Source organism: Pangasianodon hypophthalmus, chromosome 24 (genome assembly GCF_027358585.1).
Source record: "Pangasianodon hypophthalmus isolate fPanHyp1 chromosome 24, fPanHyp1.pri, whole genome shotgun sequence".
Lineage (NCBI taxonomy): Eukaryota > Metazoa > Chordata > Actinopteri > Siluriformes > Pangasiidae > Pangasianodon > Pangasianodon hypophthalmus.
In genome coordinates, this window is record NC_069733.1 from 11,620,787 (window position 1) to 11,648,756 (window position 27,970).

Here is a 27,970-nt window from a genome sequence, read left to right on the forward strand (position 1 = left end):
TTTGGTTTTATTTGCTTCATATCATTTTCCAAGTATTTCCGTACACAAACACAGTATCAGTATTACCAATTTAATTCTTAATTCAAATTTTAAGAGCCCATGCGGTGAAGTCACATAAACTGAATATGAACTTGGAAATACATTTAACAACTTCTGATAAATCCTTATGATGGTGGTTCACAAAGATAACATTTTACATTTGATTTCAACAATACAATACAACTCATTTCACAGGCAGAATACTGACTGGAAGCCCAAAAAAACAGGGCCTCAGATCACTCTGCATTCATATGAACATTGCAGGACTGTGATTAAAAAACTATTTTCAAACTCCATGAAGATATTTATTCAGACTCTTTAATATCCATATCTCACAAAAAGATGGACTTTATCATTTTCTTTGATTGGTATGTCGCACTGACTCACAGTAATTTTAAGAATCATATTTGTCCACGTTAAAAGTAATATTATAGCACTAGGCTATAAAAAATGACTGACAGCTCAACAGGCTATATATTTTGCAAAATTACCCCTCTCTCATCAGGTTGCTGGTGAAAGCACTGCGTGAACATACTCATACTGATTTATTTAGTACGTTTTTCAAAAATCATAGTTACGTATTAGCTCCATTAAGTAGGTTTATTTATTTTATACTGTGCTTTGAGCAGTTTGAGGATTTGAGTCCAGTACATCTAGCAAATACAATATACAGTACATTGATAGCTCCTTGATACATAAAACTAAGAATTCACAGTCAATAAGGACTGTATTCAAAGTTTGTGACTTAAGTTCAAAAATTATTTACGCAGAGAAAGTTATTCATATTATGCAAATTACCTGCATGTAGTTCACGCCTCTGAGGTTGCCAGAATTTTCTTGAATAGAAGACTCTGAGACTGAGTTTTTCAGTAGCATCTAGACCACTGCCTTTAAACACAAGCACATGCCTTTAAGCCTGAAAAAAAAAATTAGGGATAGGAATGATGCCATGAGACAGAGGCCACGAAATCGTAGTGTGTGCAGAATGTAGACTATTTTATCATGGTTTTAATTTAGTATATTTAGCCAAATTAAACTAAAAATGCCAACATTTCTGTTAATGTTCACTTTAAGTGTTGTTAAAAAAAAAACATACAAAATGATAAAAAAATCACTCCTCAAAATAAGCAGTGTCTCAAAATCAGTCACTGTCTCCTCCAGTGTCCTCTGTTTGAAAAATGGAGCAATATGATTAAATAAATAATAGTGTCATATTTATATATTTAATACTGGAGTCAAATCAAAATACATAGTTTTTTGAGTTTATTTAAAATACCCAAAACATATAACCACAATATGAACTGAAATATATCAATGCCTCACTTAATACCAAGTTCAGAATCACACGCAACTGAGCCATGTCTCTGTATTACACAAACTCCACCCCGTAGGTGTAACTCTCGTACAACTTCTGAAAAGTGCTTATGTCTGAGGTATGTCGTAACTAAACTCTGAGTACGGAGTAAGTGATATGCCATGTCAAGTCTTGTCACAGTATTTATTCCCACAGTAAAGCATGTACCTATAGCACAAACAGTACTTTAAAGTACAACGGGAAAGAAAAATCTCTTCACTCCTTCATATCTAGGTCAGGGAATGAATATACCATGTATTAACTTTGTACATTCAAAACCAAACTTTTTTCATGATGAAATACAATGTTATAATAACATGGTTACATGAACATTCATGAGCCATTTTAACATTATAACACAATGCATTTCTAATATTTAACATCTAAAATTGATATAAAAATACAAAAGATAAAGAATTATCCACTGTTCTGTATGATAGGTAAAACAGTGTCCTCCCACCTTACAGAAATACAACCTTAGCAGTTATTATGTAAGTGTTTACAGTTATTCATGATTTTACATATTTAGTACCATTTTATAAACAGTTAAAAATGCTTCTAGAGCATAAACAAACTGCTCATGATGTGTTCTTAACAATCCACAAAAACAATGACCAATTTTATTTATAACATTTATATTTATTATGTAATTTATATATTAAAAATACACTATGTATGTCCTGATGTTGTTGAGGAGATGATACAAAGAGTCTAACTATTTATTTATTTATTAGTTAGTTATTTTCCCCCTTACTACAGTATTGTGATTAATTACACACCAGCCTTACTTTAGAAGGAACATCATTGTTTTGTTTGTTTTCTAATGATGTTTACAGACCTTAGTCTTTCTAAGGTTAGTGCAGTCAGTTATGGAGTTAACAGTAAGGATAGTTGCAGAAAAACTATTTGTATCCCATATGGGCTTATTCTTTATTCATATAGGTTTTGTTTTCCACTTCCTCACATCCTTATATACTCGCATACATACAAGTAAATAATAAAACTTACGGGAAACACTCCAATAAGCTTCACAGGCTGCATAATCAGTTCTTTCTGTCTCTCACAGCTGTATCTCACTAACGGACATCATTTGCCAGCAGCAAACAAAAATCAGCCCAACTCCTTCATTTCTAAATGTCTAGACTTCGTCATTATCATTGATTGGGTGATTATCCATCCCTTCCCTGTGGTGTGTAACCTTGGCATAACTTTGAACTCCTTTCCTTGCTTTCAAGCTTTTGACTTTCAAATTAGAACACTCACCACCAAACTAGAACACTTTTTTCTTTTTTTCCCCCCTGTTTTCGCAGTATTTCTCACCTCTGCAATTTGATGGATATAAAGCAATTTTTGCTGATAACTCCCATTTTGTTGATCTTCCACAACCAGCTAAAACATTTCAGCAGCTTTGAAACATATGCTTTGAAATATATACATAATTCACTTGCCAAAATTCTCACCCGTACAGCAACATCTAATTACATTACTCTGATTCCATATTAGCTACACTAGCTACTGGTTTAGCCTATATTGAATACAAACTTTTACTAACTTTTATATGGTCTTATCCCTACACTCCATTTGTACACTGAGGTTCTCTCATACTGGGTTCCTAGCGGTCTCCAAGTTTAGATTATCCATTAGTTGAGGTCTTGTGTCTTAGCACCAAAACTCTGAAACCCTTGTTCTCTCATGTTTTTCCTTCTATTGTTTTGGTGTTGGAGGTTTTGGTGTTGTTATGTTAATTTTGCTTGTAAATGTTAGTTTCTGTTAGTTTGTGTTATAAGCGGTTGTGTTGTAAATGTGGTAATGCAGTAAATGTTTGTTTTCGTTGATGTCTGGTTGTCTGTTTCAGGCAAGGCATTCCATAAATTAAACATATCCTTCCATCCATCCTTGTGGACAAACATCACATTAAAAATACTGAATTTATATCATGGTTCATGAATAGTTGATGTGCTAGTTCACAGCACAACACACAGCTCAAAATACCATACAATAAATATATTAGTTCAAATAACTTTATGGTTGAGTGCCTGAAAAAAAAAATAGATTTAATAAACTCAGTAAAATACATATCTGTATTCTGAGAGTACAAGTTATCCCCTGATACCCTGAAGTAACAATGGCAATTTTTTATATTATTATATAATCAACACTCTCTAAAAAAGTGATGCCGGCCTTTTATTATTATGGAATTAAAGATAAGATAAGATAAGATAAGAAACTTTATTGATCCCACAGTGGGGAAATTCACTTATCACAGCAGCTCACAGACAGCAGATTTACATACTGATATAATGTCCATGTTATTACAATAAATTAAGTTTGTAATGGTTTTCTATTTAATGAATTTAACATAAACATATGAATTTAGCATAACATAAGCTATTATTTACTACTTTTTTGCTGAATGTAGATATTTTACTTAAGTGGATATTCAGCACTTAATTTATATGAGATTTTTTTTTCAGAGGCCAGTTAAAAGGGGATAACAAATCAAAAAATTAAATCAACAGCATTATAAATAATTAAACAACCTGCCTACATGAGGCTCATCAAGTTACATAAAGCCAGTGTCATATATAATTTTAAGCAGATCTGTAATAAATAAAACTGCAACCAAGGATTATGTAAGAGCTATTTAAGCTAGGATATTTACCTCTCAATTCTGTCTTTTATGAGAATGCTTGATTTGGCATGTGGCATGTATGAAATGGCTATGAGATGTAGTTCCTATCCTGCACATGTTAGGTCCTACAACATTTTATTTCTCAGGGTCACACTGTTTGATTACAGAAAACACACAGTATGAATATTCTTATATTAGGATAGATTTTTAAAAGAAAATGTCGAAACAATGCATTAGTATTAATCCGTCCCTCCTTAGTTCTCAGAGCATCCTGTAGACTTGCTAATGCAAGAGACGTCCTGCATTGTTCCATACATAAAAATATTCCTAATTGGCATTGATGGCCAACATCTTCATTCTCAAAATATTTATTCTGTTAATTTTTTTCCAATGACTTTAGGCATTTATCTCCTGTTGTGGTTTCGCTGTACTTTCTTAGCTATTTGGGTTTGGTGGCAAAGCTCAGCAAGATTAGATTACTTTGTCATGTCTTTGTGGAACTGTATTATACAAACACAAACGCAAAACTGTAGCATCTTGGCTTTTTGATTTTGAGGAGCTCTGTACAAGTGTCAATTTAATATTCGCAAACAGATTTTACCCTTAAATAGGAATACCGGTTAAATGGATATAAAACAATATACATACCAAATGGCTAGATACTTTACATTATATTACACTACGTATATAATGAAAACTGAAAGCAACCACCTCCCCACTGGGCTGCCTTTACTCCATTTCTTCACTTCCTTTAGAGAGAAGCTCCCCCCATACTGCTTTCAGATACTTTTTCCAGGTCCTCCATGACTAAGTCTTGCTCATTCACATGGTTGACCCTGGGGTTGTCCACACTGTTCAATGAGATAGGCTCAGTAGAGGGCTGAGGGTTAGCTGGCAACACAGAGTTACTCTGCATTCTATGTGAGTAGGTCTTCCTTCGATGGCAGCCCACTGAGCACAGGTTGAGCTTAAAAATTGCTTGAAATCCACGCCGGAAATTCTCATTGAAGAAACCATAAATTATAGGGTTGACACTGCTGTTGAAGAAGGCTAGCCAGTGGGCAAAAGGATAAATGTAGATATTAATGAGCCTATACTGGTTCTCTGTAAGCCTGGCATAATCAGTAAGCATCATCAGTGTCCACAAAGGCAACCAGGACAAGATGAAGAGGAAGGCCACAACAAGAAGCATTTTTATGACTCTCTGTTTCTTCTTGGATACAGTGTGGCGGTTGTCATGGCCAGGTTTTCCACCTGTTGGCACAGCAGTTTTGAACAGAGTGATCCCAATCCTCACATACATGATCACTATTAGGGACAGAGGGGCCAGGTATATGTTGGCAAATAAAACAGTGGTATATATCTTTCTCATCTCTTGATTTGGCCAGTTTTCTCGACACCAGTAGAAAGGACTTGTCCTGTTGCCATCCCCAAGAAAGACACGAATGGTTTGCTCTTTGGTCACTTGAAGCATGACTCCAGAGGGGCACATGATTGATATGGCCAAGACCCAGATGATTACAATGATGAGTGTGGCAGTCGATATTGTCAGTTTTTGCTTGAAGGGGTAAACAATGCATCTGAATCTAAGAAAGAAAGAAATAAAAAGATTGTTAGTGCTGATGAAGATATGCATGATTGTCCTTATCACATTATATTCCTGTACATTAACTCTACAAGGTAAATATCAAATTAATGAAAGTGCATCTCAGACTAAATAATCCGTAGAACCACTGCTGTGGAATCAGCTAAATTATGGTCATTTTTTTTCCACAGAGTATACTGGTGTTCAGTGATTGAGACTTGTGATTAAAGGATAAAGGTTTCAAAGGTTTCACCAGGATTCATGGGCTGGTTTGAGTATTTCAGAAAATGCTGACATTCTGGGATTTTCACACACAACAGACTCTAAAGTTTACATAGAATGGTGTGGAAAAAAAAAAAAAAAAAACATGTGAGCAGCAGTTCTGCAAGCAGAAATGCCACATGGATGAGAGCGGTGAGAATGGCCAGACTGGTTTGAGCTGACAGGAAGTCTATGGTAATTCAAATAACCACTCTTTACTTCCATGGTGAGCAGAAAAGCATTTCAGAATGCACAATATGTCAAACCTTGAGGTAGATGGGCCACAACAGGAGAACACTGCATCAAGTTCCACTCCTATCAGCCAAAAACAGGAATGTGAGACTACATTGGGTACAGGTTCAACTAAACTGGACAGGTTAAACTGGAAAACTTTGCCTGGCCTTTGCCTCCAATATGATAAAGTTCCTAATAAATTTGGCGGTGAGTATATGAGGAAGATTCTGAATTCTTGTAGAATTTATTACAAAGTAGTAGCTCCAGTGACAATGTTTCAGAGATGATGATCAAGTAAAACTGATTTACAGAGCGGAAGTATTCAAATCATTCATAATGTTGTGATGCGATGTTTTTCGTAAGTTGGTCAAGTTAACACAAATCCCATCTCCACAGATCCAGTTAATTGAATTTACTTAAATGAAATGGGTACATTGGTTCCACATGAACAAATTGAGTTGTATTAACACAACTTGTTTTCGTACAGCCAACATGATTTTGAAAGATTTTATAATGTTTTTGGAAACCTAAATACTTTTATGTAAACTAGACATAATATTTTCTCTTGTGGGTCCCTGGAGGACTAGTGGTTAGGCCACAGCGTTCTCACCACTGCGGCCTGGGTTCGATTCCCGGCCAGGGAACCAACTCCAGCCACTGGGGTTGTATGCAACAGTGCGCTCTCAGTGCTGGTCCCAAGCCTGGATAAAACTGGGGAGGGCTGCATCAGTAAGGGCATTCCGCATAAAAACTGTGCCAAAATCAGATATGTGGACCAATGATCTGTGGTTGCGACCCCTAACGGGAGCAGCCGAAAGAGGAACAACAACATAATAATTTCTTCTAAATCTGACCCACCACATATTCTCTTTTTTCCAGTGTGCCTAAAAATAACACAAGAAGGCTGTAAATTATGGGAAGACACAATAGACTGCTTGGTATATTTGCATCATATTAAGGCATTTGCATCATAGTTAGATATTCAGGTATTAATGTATAAATCATATACATCCAGTTAAATTGGATTGCAAGTAAATTGTTGTTCACCGTCGAGATAAGGAGGTATGACACAATTTTCTTGTTCAGATAATCTTTCATCTTTACTGTAATAACAATTTGCTGATTGTTCCTTGACATGCCAGTGCTATTTAACAGCAATATTGGCAATGTGTTTCTTCTGCTATTGAGTCCAAACCTGCTCTGCCAGTTACAGAACATGCCACTACATTTTTAAGCACATATACATTCTATTTGACAAATCTGCCTTAAGCTGGTAGGGGTGTCGTGGGCTTCATGGTTAGCAAGTAATTATGGGTAAATGACTAAGTTGTTTGGATAATTGAGGTTGTCACCATTGAGCAATTCCTGAGTTGTCTAGACTGTTTTCCCTACTGTCTTTTGTAGGGTCAGGAGGCTATTGATACCCTCAGAAACAGGAAGGCACCAGTCCAGATGACACTGGCCCAGAATTCTCCAAGAAAAACTTAAGGGCTTATTGCGAAGCCCTTTACCTACATGTATTTGGACACATTTAAAAGAGGACTTCCTATAACCTTAAATTTAGCATGCATTTCTCTCAGTAAAATGTGGAAAGTAAAGGGCTGTGAATATTATTAATGTGGACTGAAAGCTGTTATCCAAATTACTAGCTACAAAACAGAAACCAATAATACCTCTACTTAAAGGCCCAGATAAGACAGGCTTCATTCAGAAGAGATTTTCATTTACTAATGTGCAGAGACAGAGGCTATTTGCATTCACATTAGAGCCTCTTGCAGAACGTATTAGGAATCACACATCAGTAGATGGAGTTTCTTTAGACAAAACAAGAACTTAAACCACTCTCTATGCCAACAACATACTTCTGCTTCTTATAAAGCCAGAGGTTTTGGTCACTGCTGTCCTGTCAATCATAAACTCATTCTTCACTTTACCAAATGTACAGAATTTATGAGAACTCAATCCCTATTGTCAAGAAAGTTAAAAGTGATATGAAGCAGTGGAACAATTTCTCTCTCTCTTGGATGGGGAGAATTAGTCAGCCCTATGCTGATAATACGAGTCAGGCTATCTAGGAAAGTGGTAGCTGATTCAGATTTTTCAGTTTATCTGGCACTATAAAAAAACCTAGATTGTATAATTCTGGTTAGAGAGAGTAAAAGTAATTGGATATCTCTCCCAGTGCAAGATGTTGAAGTCTTTTAATCAGTTCCAACAAAAATTTGGCATTCCTCCAAGGCATTCTGTCTATTAACTTCAAGTTTGCCATTTTGTTAGCTCTAAACTGAAACAAAATGCAAATACCCCTGCATATTATGATATAAAGATTAATTTTGATTCATAAAGATTCATTTTTGCTTATGGTTTCACATGCATGAAACTTAATTTCAAAGTTTTGAAATATTGATTTTTTTTTTTTAGCTGATACATTCATATGGTGTTGCAAAAGTTCAATAAGGAATACAATGAAGCTGATTGACATTAAGCAATTTTATTAAAACTTCATTCGCTTGTGATATTTTATGGGAAGGTCAGTATAATTTTTTTTTACAAATTATATATAACTTATGACCTAAAAAAACTGTCTAATAAATGCCAAAAGGAAAGAGGGATCTTTAGTCACCCAGAAGAGTGTCACCCAGAATTACAGTACATGGGTTCCCTTTTGAGTATAATTCCTCTCACAGTTTCTTCTTCATGTTATGTAAGGACACGTTTCCTTTTTCCTTGCCACTGTTCCCTCTGGCTTGCTCATTACGGATCCAAATATAAATCCATACCCACATTTGTGTAAAGATGCTTTGTGACGATGTCTAATGTTACAAGCACTATATAAAAAATGTAATTGAACTATAGACATTCATTTTTATGTATAGCAATACCCTGTGATCCTTAAATTTTGGGATGAAATTGCAAAAGAATCGAGAATAGTCTTGACAACTATTTTTAGTAAGGACCCAGGGTTTTTCAAACTAAACCTCTCCACCAAAGATATAGCTTCAAGTAGGAACCAGTTCAAGATATTTAACAAGCTGTTATTTCTTACTAGAAGATGAAATTTAAAGGAGTGGGTAAAAGATAAATCTCCAACAGTAACCAGTGGTGCAGGGAATTTTTTTTTTCTTTCCCCAAAGAGTTCTAGCGTTAGAGAGAATAAGAACGAGCCTGAGAGCGGAATTATACTCATTTTGAAATGGTATGGTCCTCAGTACATAATATTTGAGGTTTAATAGGTGCTACTGGAGTGTAGATGTGTTTGTTGGCACCTAATCTTCGATGGGTGGGTGGTTTTTGAGGAAATCTAGAAGAAGATTCAAGATTAATATTGTTCTTTTCATGCATGCAATATGGTCTACTGTTCTTTTGTTCTTTTCATTTTTCTTGGTTGTTCATCTGAGAGTAGGTCTCTGAGTTGTTTCTTTTTTATAAAAGTGAAAAGGCAACACAGTTTTGCTTTAAAAAATCATTTCCTCTCCTCTTTATGAACTGAGTGTAAACAGTACAACATTTTGATGTTCATGAGCAGTCTTGAGCAGTTATCCATTACCTTTGAACTATTGAATACACAAATAAAGTTATTCTAAGTTATTGGATCTTTTGATAATGTCAAGATTATCTTTTCAGACCAGGCCTAAATAAGCATAAAAAAGTTTAGACACTAAGACTGTGTGCATCTAAAAGATGCTCTATGAAAACTTTTTGGTGTGAACTGGCCTTTAGTATACATAACTGGATTATTTACATATAAAATAATCTTGCCTGTTATACACATCTGTGTATTGAGCTAGTGTTTGTTTGTTACTGTTGCAGTGGGGCAGTATAGCTAGTGAATATGTCCAAGAATGGGTTGTAAGAAATTGGGCCATTCTCTTTCTCCTTTATACTAAATCACTGGGCTCAGCAATCAGGTCACATGGCTGTTATCACTGCTACCCTGATGACACACAGCTTTACTTCTCTTACTTCCCCATCCATCACCCAAGAATACTCGTTATCTGAAACTTAACTGACAAAACTCCCCTCCACTGAACCTGTCAATCACCAGTATTTCCTATACAGTATACAGTATTCCTACATACTGTATGCCATGTCTCCTTTGCAGAGCACTCAGAATGCTGTCTAAGATCTCTCTTATTACCCGCCACAGAGGTCACTCCATTGGATTCCTGCTACAGGAAGAATAAAAAAAAAATCAAAACGCATGTCTTGGCATTGCAGACTTCAAAGGGCTCTGCACCACATTACTTATGAACCCCGATTCTGAACTGCACACCTGCACCCTCAGCTTGGCATGTTCCTCTCTGATGTCTAAACATGCTCCCAGCACCTTGTAGACCTCTCTGTTTCAGCATCCTGGCACTTCAGTGGTGGAATGAGATTCCCATTCCACTCTGTGTGAACAACTCTGTGTGTCTATTCCTTCTGCCTTCTCAGGCAGTATCTGGGAAAACATCTTACCTTGTCTGTATTTACTTAGCATTTATTGCCTTACACGTTGCATTACTCACTGGTTTACAATGTACTACATTATTATTTATGCACTTAGGTTTTAAATTGTCCTTGCCCTTAGCTTCCAAAATTGTAGTTTTGTTACAACACAAACCACTCTAGCACTTCTCCAAACTAGGATTTGTTTTTTGTCTTTCAGTTCATGAATAGTTGCCGATTTGCTAGATGCTTTGTACTGCTGCCCCTTCAATTGTTTGGACTTTTTAAAGTCTCTCTGGATAAAAGTGTCTGGTCAATGACAAAATGCAAATGGAGCATTTGGAGGCTTTGAGTTTGAAGAGTGACTTTTCAGAAACACAAAGTTAAAATTTATAATTTGTAACTTATAAATACATTAACAAATGATTAAGGCATATAATTAATAATAATATTTAAAAAATGCAACAGGATTAGCAGTGCATTTTCATTGCTTTCTGTGTAGGAAGTAATATCTCCTACATTATTGGTGTCTGTGCATAGATAATTTGCCCATAATAATTATATGGTTAAAATTACCCTTAAAAGATGATCAGTCAAGGCCTTCTTGCTAATATTCCATGATTAAGGTCAAAGACATTGAGAGTTTCTTTGTAGAAGAAATGTTGCTCCCAGGAACAATAAACTCACTGGCAATGTTGTGAGATTGTGATTCATTGCCTTCTCAAACCACCTAACACAGAAGTATAAGGGATTTATCCAAACACATGTGCTTAGATATTTGGATTGGGCATACATATGCATAACACCTGTGGAATGCATTCTCTCAGGAGTGCTATACACATGGGTTTGTTAAATCATGGGGTTGTACTGCTAATACATTGAATTCCCAATGGAAGTAATTATTGTTGAATACAAGCAGTTATTACGATAAGATGGTCAGTGTCTTAGTTTCTTGAAACACCAGATGATGTGACATGGACACATCATCAGTGATGAACCCAGAGTCATAGATTGTCTTAGTTCATCAGACACGTGATGCAGAGGAGACTGAGTGTCCAATGTAGAGACTGCCCTGCAAAGCCCCTGCAGCCCACCTCAATGGGCTTGCAGCGGGCCTTCCACCCATGCCTTCTACATTCCTCTACCAGTTTGAGATATTTGGGCTTCTTACACTCATCGGCCTCTAGCTGGCCTTCCTAGGGGACAGTGCGTTCCAATATAACCACTTGATTAGAACACTCAGATGTTAAGACCAAATCTGGCCTGAGTGTCATCCTCGCAATGTGTTCCAGAAACTTCAGCTGCCAGTCACCAGTTGAGGCTAGCAGCCCAGTTGAGGCCCTGAACTCTGCCTGATGTTTTTCACCCACTCTGACAATGCGATTGTGGAAGCGGCGGCGTGTTTGTGAATGGAAGGTGTGATGGACCACTTGGCAGCGCCTCCAGGGGATCCTTCTCCCTCTCTCTCTCTCTCTCTCTCTCTCTCTCTCTCTCTCTCTCTCTTGCTCTTGCACCTCCCGCCCTCCCCCATTCCTGCACCACGAAAACAGAGGCCAATTCCCCCGAAACCAGTTCCACGATCCCTTGTTTTCCAGTCCTAAGGACAAATTGGCCAGGGTTTTAAACATTAGTAAGGGAAATGATTGTGGATGGGTCCTGCGAAGCTCTGTGTGTTATTTGAGTCCTCATTCTTGTCCCAACCCAGAGCAAGTTTCACAGCAATGTCTCCCTGAATCAGTTGAAGTCTCTCTCTCACCTACAAAGCCTGGCTTGTCTCACTGCTACAGATTCTACCATGATGCCATGTCTCGCTTCTGCCTGTTCGACTACCTCCTGTGCCTGCCACTTCCTCCCATTTCTAACTGTGATGCCTGCAGAGGAGATGCTGGTGTCAGTTGAGTCTCTATAAAGTAGCACCTCTCTTGCTCTGGTGACCTTAAATTCCTCTGTCAGGCTGGTGAATGGAAGCTGCAGCTTGTTGGTTTTCCCAGAAAAGGCAATGCTGCTTAGGCTCTTTGGTAGGCCCAGCCATCTAGAAGCCCTCCACAATGGTCAATGGAACTTCATATATCAGCAGTGACCAAAGAAGTCTTGGCAGAATACCATGCTGATATGTCCATGCCTTGAACTTCCCTGGAAGTCCTGAGTTATCCACTGTTGATGGCCATGCTTTCTTTCCTAGGCTATTCACAGGCTTCTCAGACACAGATGGAATTGGGACTCCTCCCAAAGAGAAGCAGTGCTTGTCAGATACTCTTCCCTTCCTTAGGACCAAGGTCCTGGATTTGGCTGGCTTGAAGCTTATTCTTGCCCATGTAAATGCTTTCCAGCCCTTGGAGAAGCCATCAGCATCCTGGCACTGTTGTTGTGACAGTCAGGTTGTCCATGAAGGCTCTGATCGGAGGTTGACAATGTTCCAGATCTGGACAGGGGGCCCCTACATTCAACTTTTGATGACTCGACAAGCATATTCATCACCAAGTCAAGCAAGGACACCTATATAAGGGGCAGTCGTGGCCTATAGGATAGAGAGTCGGACTTGCAACCCGAAGGTGAACCTGAAGGTTGTGGGATCAAGTCTCAGGCCCGTAGGGATTGTAGGTGGGGGGAGTGAATGACCAGCGCTCTCTCCCACCCTCAATACCATGACTGAGGTGAGACCCTTGAGCAAGGCACTGAACCCCCAACTGCTCCCCGGGTGCTGCAGCAAAAAGGCTGCCCACTGCTCCGGGTGTGTGTTCACAGTGTGTGTGTTCACTACTGTGTGTGTGCACTTGGATGGGTTAAATGCAGAGCACAAATTCTGAGTATGGGTCACCATACTTGGCCACAAGTCACTTCACTTCACTATATGGGACAACCAGCAATGATTTCTCTAGGTGATGCCATGTAGATGTTGACCCAGTGAGGAATCTCTAACTGAAACTGTTGTAGTAGTCCAGTATGAGGTCTTTGATCCTCTCTGGAACATGGTACATTTACATTTACATTTATGGCATTTGGCAGACGCCCTTATCCAGAGCGACTTACAATAGTAAGTATCTTGGTATCTTGTCAGCACTGTTGCCACAAGTTTATGTGGAATGGATCCATAGGCGTTGGCAGTCAAATGACTGCCACGTCTCCTTTATTCTCCCTTACCTCACAGTTCAACTGGGTATCCACTCCTGTGTGCTCTATACAGCCCAGCATATCTGGGAAATCTCCCTTCTCCCTTCTACACTGCGATGTCAGGAGGTACACTGTCAGGTGGTTAGCAAGAATCTTGAAAAAGACTTTGCCTCCCACAGTGAGCAGGGAGATGGTGCAGAACTGCATGACGTCACTTGCGTTCTCCTCCTTTGGTATCCAGACACGTTCTGCATGTCTGCACTGCTTGGCTACCTTCCCCGTCTGTCATACTACATGATGATTCTCCACAGTCTCTCCAGGGGTCTCAGGCAATGTTTATACACTTTGTATGGCACTCCACTCAGCCCTGGAGCTGAGCTAGTCTGTGCTGCTCTAACTGTATTCCTGAATTCTCAGGGTGGGCATCTTGATGTTAAACAGAATGAAGGGTTCAGGTGGTGTAATTAGTCCTTTGCAGTGGGCAAGTTCTTTCTCCCTCCTACTGTCGCTGTTATCACTGATGTCGGTTAATGTCTTCTTCCAGGCATGCAAGGGTCCCACTCTGATTCTGCCCAAGCAGCTCTTTAATGTATCCAAAAGGATTTGCTATAAAGGCAGTGTGCTTGCGGGCCCAATCTCTGCCCCTTTTCCTGTGCCACTCAGCATGTCAGAGGGAGCTTCCACCATAGGACGTTCCAAAGCTCTGCAAGGGCTGGTCTGTCGTCCTCTCTTGCCTTCCTGTGCTGGTGTATTTTAAGACTTCAGCTCTTTTATGAGCTGGGTGATCCTGACCTCACACCGATTTGGCCTAGCTGTGTTGTTATTGGCTTTTGGTTGTTTGATGACAAAATGCTGATAATCAGAGTGCAGATCAACTGGAGTCAGTGCTCCACTTCCCTCCCTTGATGATGCTCCAAGGGTAGCATCAACATCCTCATCAAATTGGCGCCACTTCTTTGTGTGTGGCAGGCCACAAGACCTGGCAATGATCTTCTTCTAGTTGCAGCACGTGGATCTCTGAGGTTCTGGATACTGTGGTGTGACTCTGGGCCCTGCTCCTCCTCCATCTCAACAGGTGCAGTGCTGGGCTCTGGAGCTGTGCTTTGCACCACTTGTTTCCTCCTGGTGCAGCCCATCTTGGTCTGGTGGATCCTCAGACCTCTCAGGTTCTTGCAAATTTTACCACAAAAACAGGTTGTTCTCATCGTCGTTAGTCTGTTGCCAATATTGAATGCAGCATTGAATGAATGCAGCATGGCTTATATTGCTTTGTTGGAGGATACTGTACAGTGTGCCATTTGGAGGGAGCACATTTCAGGGACTAGGCTGTTTTTTTTATTTATTTATTTTTATTATTTTTTTGCTAAACGCTCTGCAACTTTTTTCAGCAGACACAAAGTCACGGAACCAATACAGATGGATGGGTGCCATCAGCTGGTACCTCAACAGGAGAGGAAATGAGGAGGACAAATGCAATACCTGAGCATGTCCATGTAGCTGTAGCTGTAGCATGCAGCTGATTACAGGACATTTCCATAGATATGGCAGGTATTTCCTAAACATCATTAAGTTGGATAATCCAGTTCCCTTACACTTATGTGCAATGTGCTCCTGGACTTCCAAGAAATCCCTGGGTTTCACAATATCAGTGGGGCTACTGACTGCACCCATGTTGCAATTAAAGTCACCGTAAAGTAGATTTGATCATGTTTATAGGAAAGGCATTTATTCCATTAATAAGCAGTTGATTTGTGACATGCAACTGTTAATAATATTAATATTATTCTATTTTCTGTAACACCCTTCTGGTCTGGCACATAGAAAAAAAGAAAGCAAAAAAGAAAAGAACAGAAAAAGAAAACAAACTAGCAGCTTTCCAGCTCACTCTACACTCCCACAGCTTTGCTCACAGTCTCTCGTGTTCAGATACACACGCTCACTGTCACAAAGAGGGAGAGGAAACAAACACATAAATACATGCGAGGAAGAAAAGTTCAGGTGTGAACTCGTTAGCCCTCTGCCTCATCCTAAAACCCTTCCCTGACAATACAAACCCATGCCAAATCACTCACCCACCTGCTAAAATCTGAAGTAAGGGTATGCATGGTATACTGAAATCTCAGTTTGGGTATTTATTATGCCTTACATCCACATGATGTCAGTGAGAATATATGAAAAAGAAAAGCCATATCTGTAAATAGTTTGATGCAGAGAGGAGTACTGTTGTGGTATTCAAGTTAGACATGTGCATAAGGACTGAAAAAGTCTTGAGAGCAGGTGCTTTTTACTCTCAGAAGGCTCAGGAGTTGGTACTCAGATATGAAGCCCATAAACATACGCTTGTGAGACAATTTTTTTTTTTTAAATCAAAATTGCAAGGGAAAAAAGCAAGAATACAAATGAGTTTTTTTAAGTGGCTCTACTTATTAAACTAGATGTTAATCATAATTAAAATCTCACCTTGGGAAAACGTAGATTTTAATAGAGGATATAAATGCAAATGATTCAGAGGAGAGATTCTTATACATAAGGCAGATGAGCATGTGGTATCCTGATCCATGATTTAGTGGAAGCAAACAAGGAGCGCAATATTACACACACATACACAGACAGCTTTTCTCAAAAGGTAACGCAATAAGAACACATGCTAGGCTTACAGCTGTCTGTTCTAGATGTAGTGAAAAGAATGACAGTTCAAAAAATTTCATGCAAGCATACAGCACACAGCCTGGGGGATGTGACATCCATAAGCCAAAGAAAGCCACATTTATAACTTCAGTTCCGCCATCACTAATAGATGAAGAGAACAGAAACTGGATTGACTTAATCCAGACAAAATGCTATACTGTATAACAATTCAACAATGCAGTTTGTATATTCATTATATTGTACATGTAGTCTGTTGTATAAAGTGTCTGTACAGTAAATCCCCAGATCATTATATGCAGTGTAATATTTTCCTCAGGATTTTGTGATAATGTGTTGCGAAATGTACAAAAAATCACTTCATTATTTTAAGTCCCTTGGTGATGTTTGTTTTAAGGCTAATTACCTAGTAAGGCAGAACATATCCACAAGGAAAACTTTACTGAAGTTGGCAACTCTAGATGAAAGGAAAAGCACTACTAGAATGAGAGACAGATGAGAGACAAGGATATGACGCACAGCTCCAGGTTTGGTTCAGGAATGTCACATGCAGGTTTCTAATACTAATTCCTCCCTGTGCACCAAGCAGTGAATATAGCTCCAGCATCTCTGACATTTCAAAAGGCAAGTGTGGGATTTGTGGGTGAGTTGAGGATGAGCAGGGGCTTAGCAGACTATTAAATGTGTACTTAGTGTATGATTTCAATTGAATTGCCATTCTGCAGTTTGTTGTTACCTTCTTCCTGTGAAAAACTGAATAAACCAAAGGGTGTGACAAAGGCAATATTAGCATATTGGCAAAGAATTAAGCAATTAAGCAGCATTTTAGCTGTGACTGGTAGTATAATGGGTACAATGAGGTAAAATGCAATTTTCCTACATCGAAGCTCACACATACACACCTATACATACACAATCATATACACAAATCAAGGCTCACATCGCAGTTGTATACAAACCACACTTACATAACAGGTTTGTCCATTCTGTTCAATTTATTACGCCCTCCACTGATGGAAAAAAAATGAACACTCATGAAGGGCTAGAGGATGACAAACATAAATTGTTCACTATATTTGGGATATTTTTTTTGCAAAACAGTATTCTGTAACAAAATCAAGGCCCACATATACAGTATACATAGTTTAATGCTCTGGAAGCTTATTTTCTGTCACTTTGTATGAAATGTAGAGGTTTGTGCAGAACTTGTGGCATAGCGAATTCCATCTTAATCAGAGTTTAGCTCCAAGCCTAATCAAACGCACCTGAACAAGCTAACCAAGGTCTTCAGGATTACTAGAAAATTACAGGCAGGTGAGTTTGGAGGTTGGAGCTAAACTCTGCAGATTTGAGATTGATCATGCTTCACTGTTGCAGTGTCAAATGTAGTAACATTTAGACCTCATTAACAAACATAAGCTCTTGTGTGTCAACCATAAACATAATTACTGTAAAACTCTGTTCATTTTTATTATTTGTTATTCTTGTATTACATCTATTCATTTCTCAAAATGCATGAATCAAGTATGCTTTCCCCAGATTTATACATGCCCTAGCTCTGTAACCAGTGGAATCTCAAAATCAAAATTTTTACAGCAAAATGCTACTATAGAGGACTTATTTCTACAAAAATTTCAGGTTCATATCTGGTCCCCCACCAGAGATATTCAACCCGAAAGTGAGGAGAATTTAAAAAAAATTTACTTTCTTGCCCCCATAAAAAATAAGAGAAGTCTCAAACCTGAAATGTTCTGCATGCACACTATACTTGCGTAGGTACCCCCTAAAAAAATGAAGACTGAGACGTGAACCCTTCCCATTATAAACTGACCCTAATAGTGGAACTGTGAGCAATCTTGAGCATTACATTAGGACTTAAGTGCTAAGTCTAAGAAACAAGAATGTGCGAAATGTTTATATATGTACATGTACCTTGTAATGTGTTCTAGAGATCAGTTTTTATTCCAAGGAGCTAAGATATTGAGGTTTCTGCAAACAGCTGTATAACCAAAATTTGTTGTGTGCCATGACACAAAGATGGCCCTCATGGTTTTGCAATGTCTATACATAGAGGTAATCACTCAAAAAAAAAATTAGGAAAATTAAAAATGGTCAAGCAACCTGTATTGGACCACTTGAGATGGAATGGCCCTAAACGATCAGAATGCATTTCTACGCTAAAATCAGAACAAAAATGTTATACTGTTAGCTATTCTGTCTAGACTTCAGACAGACATCAGATGGGCTGCCATGCCTTTTAGTTAGGAGTGGCTTCCATCTACCCCCTACCATAAAGCCCTAATTGTTTCTGGGGTCATTTTGTATTTCTTGGTAGCTTATTGTGTATAGATTGATGGCAAATAAAAGTACTCATATGTGTATGTTATATATATATATATATATATATATATATATATATATATATATATATATATATATATATGTTGTATGTATGTTTTATATATATATGTGTGTGTGTATGTTATATAAAATGAAAAGTGAGATTACCTGTCAACCGCAATAGCAACCAGAGTAAAGACAGAGGCAGAGACAGATATGCCCTGGACCATACCACTCACTTTGCAAACCATGCTTCCAAATGGCCAACCTGTGAAGAAGACAGAGAAATTTCATTTTCTCTGGGCTACAATACAGCTATGACTATAGTATAATGGGAACAATGAGGTAAAATGCAATTTTACTATATCAAAGCTCACATATACACATCTATACATATCATATACACAAATTAAGGCTCACATCACAGTTGTATACAAATCACACCTGCATAACTGCTTTATGCGTTCTGAGTTTATTACTCCCTCCATTAATAGGAAAAAAATGAACACTCATGGGCAAGACAAACATAAATTGTTCACTATATTTGGAATATTTTTTGCAAAAACAGTATTCTGTAACAATATTGAAAAATATTAAAAATATTTAATTTCCCCTTAAAACATATAGTATTTATTATGTAGTGCAGCCAACCATAACAAGTGACAGCTTCAGTAATTTCATTACACTGCCTGCTTTTATTGTCATATGATTTTCAAGTCATACAAGATCCAGGGCCTTTTCAAAATGTTTAATCTGGATCAGAATGATCCAGCATGTTTTGCTGTCCAGGATCAGGTAATTCATTTTACGTTTGTGTCAGTTTTACAACATTGGATTTTATCACCCTGATCCAGATACAAACTTTTCAAGATTACCAAATCCAGATTACTAGTGCTCTAAATGGGACTACATATCACAATATAGGCTACTAGCTATGTAAAGAACAACAGATAGAAAAGCCAGCATGGGGTCACTTTAAGTGTTTTTATTTGAAGAGACAGAAAATAGCACAATAAAACAATATAAACATCCCAATCCTTTTTCAATTTTTTTGCCCTGGCCATCTAAATTTCACTTGCTCTGTAGTCCTCTTCTGGCCACACCCTATGGCATTCACATTTTGGGTGATTTCATCCCAAATGTCTTTTTTTCTTTTTGTTAGTCACTTCTCCACCCTTAGTAGAAGTAAAACTCCATACTATTGAGGCATAATGGCACTTAACACTTTCCAGTAGTGTGTGGGTTTCTGAAAACATGAAGTTAGGACCTTTTGAGTCCATGGTTCCACCTCTTTGGTGTAGTTAACATAGAGTTTATAGGCCTTGGGCATGATTAAGTTAACTGAACACAAGTCAAAGCATATCAGCTAATTGATGTGTGTGTTTGAAAAGGGCAATCACACAGCCATCTTATTCAGCCTTTCTCAGAGGAATTACAGAGAGGGACTGACATGGCAAGTATTGTTCATCGCAACCACTAGTTTGGTAGAAGAGAATTTCGTCAAAGGGTGTACTTTACAAAACCTCTGAAGCAATACACCACTGAGGAGCTATATGCTTGGTTTCACTTTGGATATGCTGATATTAAGTACATTGCAGACCAAAACTTCAACGCAGAACCCGAAGGAGTCACGCTCTGTCTGTGGAAGATCAGGTCCTCATTTCTCTGCACTTCTATGCATCTGAGATTTTCTACCAAGTTGTTGGTGACAATATAGGGGTGGACAAATCAACTATGAGTGATATGGTGAAAGCTCTGTCAATTGCATTGGCAAGCCATTTCCAAAGGATGACCAGATTGCGCAGACCAAGCACAAGCTTTTCTTTTAGGAAGCATGCCCAATACTATTGGGGTTATTGACTGCACTCATGTGCATACACAAGCACCTCCTGAGAGGGAGTGGGAGTATGTCAATCGAAAGGGGAGGCACAGCATCAACATCCAACTTGTGGGCAGTGCTGACCTCATTGTCCCAAACTGCGTCGTGAGGTGGCCTGGGTCTGTCCATGATGCACATATCCTGAGGGAAAGTACTCTATACAGGGAGATCCAAACCAACTGACCGGATGGCATAATATTAGGAGACAGTGCCTATCCACTCCTACCAAGATCACCTGATCACCCCTTTTCTTGCAGCAAATGCACCTGATCAAGCACAATTCGTCACTGCTCATTGCAAAACAAGATGTGCAATTGAGTGCTTAAATAGAGTTCTGAAGAGGCGCTTTGCATGCCTTAACTTCTTGCGAGTGGAGCATGTATTGTTCTGCATGACAATACTACTAGGTGTTTATGATGCACCTGAGCCAGTTGAAGACCCAAACCAACTTCCGGCATTCTCTCAGAATAAAGAACTGACTGGATATGCAATAAGGGATGCAATTGTTACAAATTACTTTTGACTCCCTGAAATCCTCCCTCGATTCACTCTTCTGCTGGGATGTATAAATCATACTAAAACGTTTTGAACAACACATACTGAAGGTTTGATCCAGATCAGAACCAAGATTGGATTACATGATCTAATCCGATTTCAGAATCCTTTTTTTTTTCTGAACGACCCATTTTCAAGATTTGATCCAATCTGATAGCCGAAAGCAGATTACTTCTGAACAACTGGGCCCAGGTTTATAATTTCATAATTTACAAATTGATTTGTTCTCAGTGTCAGCAATGAGCCCACTTTCTCTCACTGTTAGGCATCATTATCATGTTTGACTCATGCTTAGAGTGTTACATGATAAGCATTTTTCAAGGAGCACTGGTTCTTCTAACTTGGAAAGAAAACACCACACTGAAAATCTACAAGCAGAAATCTGATTAACTTAATCAGTTAAATCTGATAAATTTATTACTTTGGGCAGATTTCACAAACATTAATGGGAAAATCTTTTTCTTTCTTTCTTTCTTTTTTTTTTTTCTTTCAAAGATTAACGGCCCTAAAACCCTCAAGCCAGCTTGGTCTGAACAGCTCCCAAAACACAGGCTGAGTTGGTCAAGCAGGAGAATTTGCCTTATTACTAAATTGGTTCCTAAATGTTTGAGATTTTTAATTGCCTTCCTGTTGTGTTACTGTTGTGTCCATGTAAAATCTCATAATATAAAGCCTACTGTTTTATTTTTAACGTTTATGTAAGGAGTCTCCAGTGTCAGTGCTTTGTAGCAGTGCATTTTGATTGATCTGTGACACAAGTTGTGATTTTTGTCTTATTATTAAAGGTTGGTGAGGGAACGACTGTTTAAATTTGCCATAATTTATAACTTTTTACAATTTGTTGTAATTAATAACAAATTATAATCATTGGCAAATTGCTGTGGTACAGCATATAAGAAGTAAACACTTGGGGATGTGCTGTTATCCGAAAATAATCAACTGCTAGCCGTATCACACCACGGTGGTGTTGATTATTTTCCTATAATAGCATGCACTCTTTATTCCTCATTTATGTGAAGGTGGTAGTTTTCACATATGTGCTACTACATCCAAATTCAACTCACATTTGGATTCTGCTTATGTCACAGTATCACAATATGAAAAAATTACTTCTTATTAGTGGTATTATCATGAGTGATACTATATTTTCCCATCAATAATCCATAGCGCTATAAAAACCCAAAATCACTGCTCTGCCTTTTGCAGTGCAACATCTACCCTGACTCCATATATAAAATAAATGTCATTACAATTCTTTAATGTTATTCTTTACATCAACCTACTGTACATTGAGTATCCAATTTAGAGTCTACCTGAATTGGGCTATCCAGAGACAGTTAGTGGCCAATAATTATAGATCATTTTCCGGAATTGTTCAATAAGGTCTCAATGTATGACCAGGTTCTGGACTGGAAATACCTTGACCTGAAAAATTCAGGTAACGTACTGTATATTTTAAAAAAGATATAAGCAGCTAAATATACCATTAACTGCAATTAAAACCATAATAAAACATTTCACAAGTCTGAAACAGTTGAAAGTTTGCCCAAAAAATGACTTGAGAAATCATAGTTTCAGAATAATATAGTTTAGTTTATTCTTGTTAGGTTTTAAGATAAGATAAACTTTTCCCTTATAGGGAAGTTAAAGTGTTACAGCAGAATGGTCATAAGAATATAATGTGTAAGAAGGAAAATAATATAAATATGACAGTAGTGTCAATGTGACAGGGATACAGTAACGAATATTTTGTAGTGCAGTAAATAGATATACCAGAAAATACAGAAATACTGGTGCAGTGTCAAAGGATTGTCTATGTGCAAAAATACATTCAACATCAATGATCAGATGTTACGTTCATAACAGGAATCTGCTTGGAAGGGTGTCATTGGAATTACAATTGGATTTGTGTTTAGTGGTCAGATGTGACCAAAAATTGACTTATATACACCTTCTGCATGTTTAATTAAAAGGAGAGAGAGAGAGAGACCGCATAGAAGCAAAAATACATGATAATCTATGGTAGCGGATCATTGATTCTTTGATGCTTACACCCCCAACCCCCAAAAGTAAAAACCTCAACACCTTATACACATTAAACACAAACACACATAATTCATACTCCTAACCTTTGTACAATCTCATCCAATCACCCACTCTTTCATATTAAATGCACATTAACAATGCTAATTACAGTGGTTGAAAAATAATGTTGTATCAACATTCAATGGGAGATAATTACAATACACTGATTTAAATTTTTGATTTTAAAAACAAAATTAGACCTATTTTATGTAATGCACATCATTTGATATCCAGTAAAAGAAAACAAAGCTGAATGTAACAGGATAGACCACTGTATTTGCATTGTATTTAAGAATGAAAAGCAATCCCCTTTAAAACAACTCGTAATTGAAAGGGCACTGCTGCTTGACACATTTTGCACTATACTTGGGACTGAGAAAATCATCTTCTTTAAACCTGAAGGGCTGAACTAAACAGATGTGTCTCTGCTTTTCAATATCAATTCTCTTCACTTACATTCTTTCCCTACACTGTTTTATCGATGCTTGGCCACAGTGCTTATCTTTTTTAGTCTTATAGCTAATATCTTATGGCTGTTTATGCTTGTAGTTTTCACTTCTTAAACTGTGGACTTGAACTCTATTAGCCTGTGAACTGAAATGAAGAAGGCAGTTCTAATGTGCAAACCTAAGAATTAAAAGGAGCTTGAAATATTTGGCATGAAGGTGTGGGCCCTAGAATAGATTAAATAACAAATAAATACCGTAATAATTAAAAATAATTAGTTTAATAATTAACTATTTTTTTATTAATTGATTAATTGATTGATTAATTACTTGATTAATAAGAATTAATAAGAATTTCTTTTTTTTTTTTTGTTTTATTTCTGGTTGTCTTTAATTTGCTTACTCACTTTTTTATTTACTTCTTATCAATTCATTTTTCCATGTTTATTTATTTTTCTTTTTATTCTTTCCTAAGGTTATATTTACTTACTCCAAGCTCACTCAAAGAAATTCCAGGGTTGTAGATAAGGTAGGCAAGATATTTACTTGCAAGTCATTTTCTATTCAGCTTTGAGAAATGGATTGCCAGCCAACTTACCCATGCTGTGGAATTTATTGTAAAATTCTTCACACTGTGAGTCAGTCACAGCGTCTAATTCCTCTTGAACTGTGCAGTTTGTTCTCTGCCCTGTGTGTTTTATCTAATTAGCTAATATTTGCTGGATAGCTTGCCAGTGGTGTGTGTTCGTCTGCCTTTGTTTTTCTGAGCTCCATCTTTGTATATTGTTTGCAAACCTAGGCATTCACATATAAACAACTTTGCAACTTTGCTAATTTGAAAGATGTCATGTTAAAAAGTTTTGTGATGACCTGCTCTTTTCAGCCATCATCCTTGAGTATAACGCATGATTTAAATCAGTGCGTAAGACGGCACCCCCTCTTGGTGACGATTTATTAAATCTTCATATTCTCACCATTTGATAAACAATTCTCTCCTTTCCTCCCATAATTAATTGACATAATCTTTTGGGGAACTATTTACCCAGTAAAATACTAACCATGGTTATATATTATATTATAATATATAATAAAGCTATAAAATATTCCGAACATACATGCATTCGTAATGAGTCAAAACACTTGTGCCAGCACCATTTTGCCCAAATAGCAAAAGATCTGCATGCACCTTGTGTCAATGCTGGCTAAATTTCCTCAACATCCAAGGTCCTCTCATGACGAACCTAATATGACTTATTTATCTCCTTTTTCATCTCCTCATCATTGTATAACCAACATTCATTTAATGACATTTTGGTGGGCAGTGTTGAATTGATACAGCAGCCAGGTTCTTTATCCACAACTTAGCTAAGTAACTCTCCAGATACAGACAGGCTGCCTAACGCCTTACTAAGACATAAAGTGTCTTAGTAAGGTGCTGGGCCACCATGATCTGCCAGAATAGCTTCAATGCAGTGTACTGGAGGGATGAACACCATTCTTTCAAAAGATATTCCTGCAGTTATGTTTTAATGATGGTGGTGGAGAGTGCTGTCTAACGCCAAATTCTCCCATAGGTGTTCTTCCCATAGGGTTGAGATCTGGTGACAGCAAAGGTTATGCCATATGATTTACATTATTTTCATACTCATCAATCCATTGCATGAGCCTTCCTGTCTTGTCATGGGGCAGGGTTTTTCTTAAAGAAAGCACTCTTACCAGGATATAGATGATCAGTCAGAAGAACTCTGTATTGATTTGCAGTGAATCTTTTGCAGAGCCCGTAGTTTTTCCTTTTATTTGTCACCTACCACCTGTGGTTCCAAAGCTGATTTAGCTATAATCTGACCACTACAGGTGATGACGGAGATGGAGTGGATTATTTGAAGCAATGTTAAACATAGCAACCCCAGCAAAACTACCCCAGGGATCTCTTAAAGCATTGACAAAGTCATGTATTAAGCTATAAGCTTAATTAAGACAAAGTCTATATTAAGCTATGCACATTCTATCATTTATTCCTGCATAAATCCTGTAGAAATATTGTGTTTCAAAGCTCAGTACAGTAAATTATCACAAATCAATAGCACACATTCTTACCTGTTGGACTAGTAAGAAAAAAAGAAGTCACTACCATCATTTACATTTGCTTTGCAGGTATTGACAGTGGTTATTGTAAGTGAACAACAAAGCCTTTTTGTATTTGATTTCTAAAAATGTGTGTATTCTCAATAAGCCCAATTTGTCACAACACCAACAGGCTATTTGCAGAGTTAAAAAACACCCCATTTAAAAGGAAAGCATGTCTGGTCATCGCTGTCTGTCACAGTGATACAGTCACCCGGACATCTGCTGTAAACCCTATTTAAGGTTTCTGAGTTAGTATTAGTAGTTAAGGTCAGCAAGTACAATTATTTTAATTTTATTTTCTCTTATAAATTGTAATATCACAATGAACTTTACATTCCATTTTCCCTTTGGTTGAGCGGTTACAGCCAGTGTTGTTTTGTTCCTTTATAGTTCCATTTATTTAAAATGGCATGTAACTAAACATACCAATTAGTAAAAGTCTAACAAAAGCCACAGCGATGAAATTTGCAATACATTTCATATACTTTTGAAGAAACCTTAACTTTATTAAAGATGCTGTAAAAAAGTTAATAATATGTACTCATTAAAACATATAATGCAACAAAACTGCAGGAGCAGAATTAGGAACTACTAGTCTAAATGAAATCAGGCAATACAAATTGCACTAACCTGTAATGATGTTGTCAAGAAGAGTTGTTGGCATGCAAAAAATCCCAACGAGGAGGTCACTGACAGCCAGGTTGAGAATAAACAGGTTAGTGACAGTACGCATGTTCTTGCTCCTTAAGACAATGAAGCACACAACTCCATTGCCAACCATGCAGACCAAGAAAATGAGCAAGTAGGAAACTATGAAGATAGCTGCTACTGATGGCTGGTGCAGGTAAAATCCAACATATGTGATGTTGCTCCGGCGTGTGGTGTATTCTCTGGACACGTTGGGCAAAGTCCAGTTCTCATCCACAAGGGTGATGTTCAGCTCTCCGTCCATTTTTGATCTGAAAGAGATGAGGTTAAATTGTTGAAGGGTGAATTGTTCCTTACACATACACAAAAAAAAATAATAATAATTTTTGCATAACTGTTGCAAGTTGTAAGTGGGTGTTACTGTGAATCTTCACTAATAAGTGAGCCGATCACAAAACCCATGATACACTGACTGTGACTATGACTGGGATTGCAAAGACAGTCTAATTTGTTTTCTTCACATCATAAACATCACTCATCTAATCTATGTAGGCTACAATGCAAAAGAAACAATGGTAATTAAAAATCCCTGTTTTGATGATGATGATTGTCTACAGAATAAAACACTAAATGAATAGAATGCAATCCTCATCTTGCACTGTCTTCCCTGCTCTTATACAGTTAATGAGTTTTTTTTTAATTACTCAGGTTTTATCAGAACAGGGAAAACACTAAATTGCCTAGTGCAAGGGAATCCCAGCACCAGGTGGGAAAAAAAAAGCTAAATATTTCAATTGCACAAACCCAAACAGTCCCTGGAGCACAGAATATTAACCCTGGTCCTGGGTTTGTCCATTCCTGTACATTTAAATGTTTTCCCTGCTCATACACCTGATCTAATTAATCAACTAATTAGCTAATTGGCAGCCTTTCCTGAGCTGAAGTGGGAGTGTAAAGCTGTGCAGGACACAGGGTACTCCTGGTCCAGGGTTGGCTACAGTGAGCTACAGTATCCTAGCCTGTAAATGTAAAGTGCACTAGGTGATATAAATATCCAACCAGAGACATCACAGATCCAAACATACAAAGTAATATTTGCAAAGTGTGCAAAAGAATAAATGAGTACAATTTAAATGAACTGATATAAAAATGAATAGTATGGCTATGGCAATACCTCCAGGAAGTTTTAATCTCTGAATTTTGCGTGTACTGTAAATGGAAAATGTCATACTTTCTCAGTTTAGGTAAACTGCACACTGTATAAATCCTAATCCCTGCACAGAACCAGTTCTTACCTCTTGTTTAATCAGAAGAGCCCAGTGCAGAAGCTGTTCCTTAAATTAAAAAAAAAATAATAATAATAATAAAAAAAAAGGTGCGACAGGTTATCAATGAATGAAGACTGAGCAGTGATCATTGCCATCACACAGACAGGCTGCGCAGCTTCACTCCCACATGCTCTCCAACATGCTCTCCAACATGCTCTTCAACATGCTCTCCAACATGCTCTCCAACAGCAAGCTGGAAAACAACGTCCACCGTCATTCTGCACTGCTGCTAAAAACTTTCTCCAGCCGACAGCGGTGGAAGTGGATCTGCT

General features: G+C 37.7%; 1 protein-coding gene across 2 annotated transcripts; it reads right to left on the minus strand.

The window, feature by feature from the left end:
• npffr2a (neuropeptide FF receptor 2a) lies at nt 1-27,970 on the minus strand. Of its 2 annotated transcripts, none has more exons than XM_026931437.3 (4): nt 27,666-27,970; nt 26,353-26,681; nt 18,799-18,898; nt 1-5,611 (listed from the first exon to the last, which is right to left on the minus strand). In XM_026931437.3, the coding sequence occupies exons 2-4, from the start codon at nt 26,672-26,674 to the stop codon at nt 4,777-4,779; spliced, it is 1,257 nt and encodes a 418-aa protein (XP_026787238.1). In that variant the 5' UTR covers nt 26,675-26,681; nt 27,666-27,970; the 3' UTR covers nt 1-4,776. The 2 variants fall into 2 exon arrangements, with proteins under 2 accessions (XP_026787238.1, XP_026787237.1); XM_026931436.3 differs by lacking the exon at nt 27,666-27,970 and adding an exon at nt 27,175-27,321.

Bases quoted from the DNA above. Each gene is read 5' to 3' on its own strand.
- npffr2a (XM_026931437.3), bottom strand. From the start codon at position 26,674: ATGGACGGAGAGCTGAACATCACCCTTGTGGATGAGAACTGGACTTTG. The intron at 18,899-26,352 runs GTTAGTGCAATT...TCTTCTTCACAG, and splicing joins TCTTGACAACATCATTACAG to GTTGGCCATTTGGAAGCATG. The intron at 5,612-18,798 runs GTAATCTCACTT...TTTCTTTCTTAG, and splicing joins GTTGCTATTGCGGTTGACAG to ATTCAGATGCATTGTTTACC.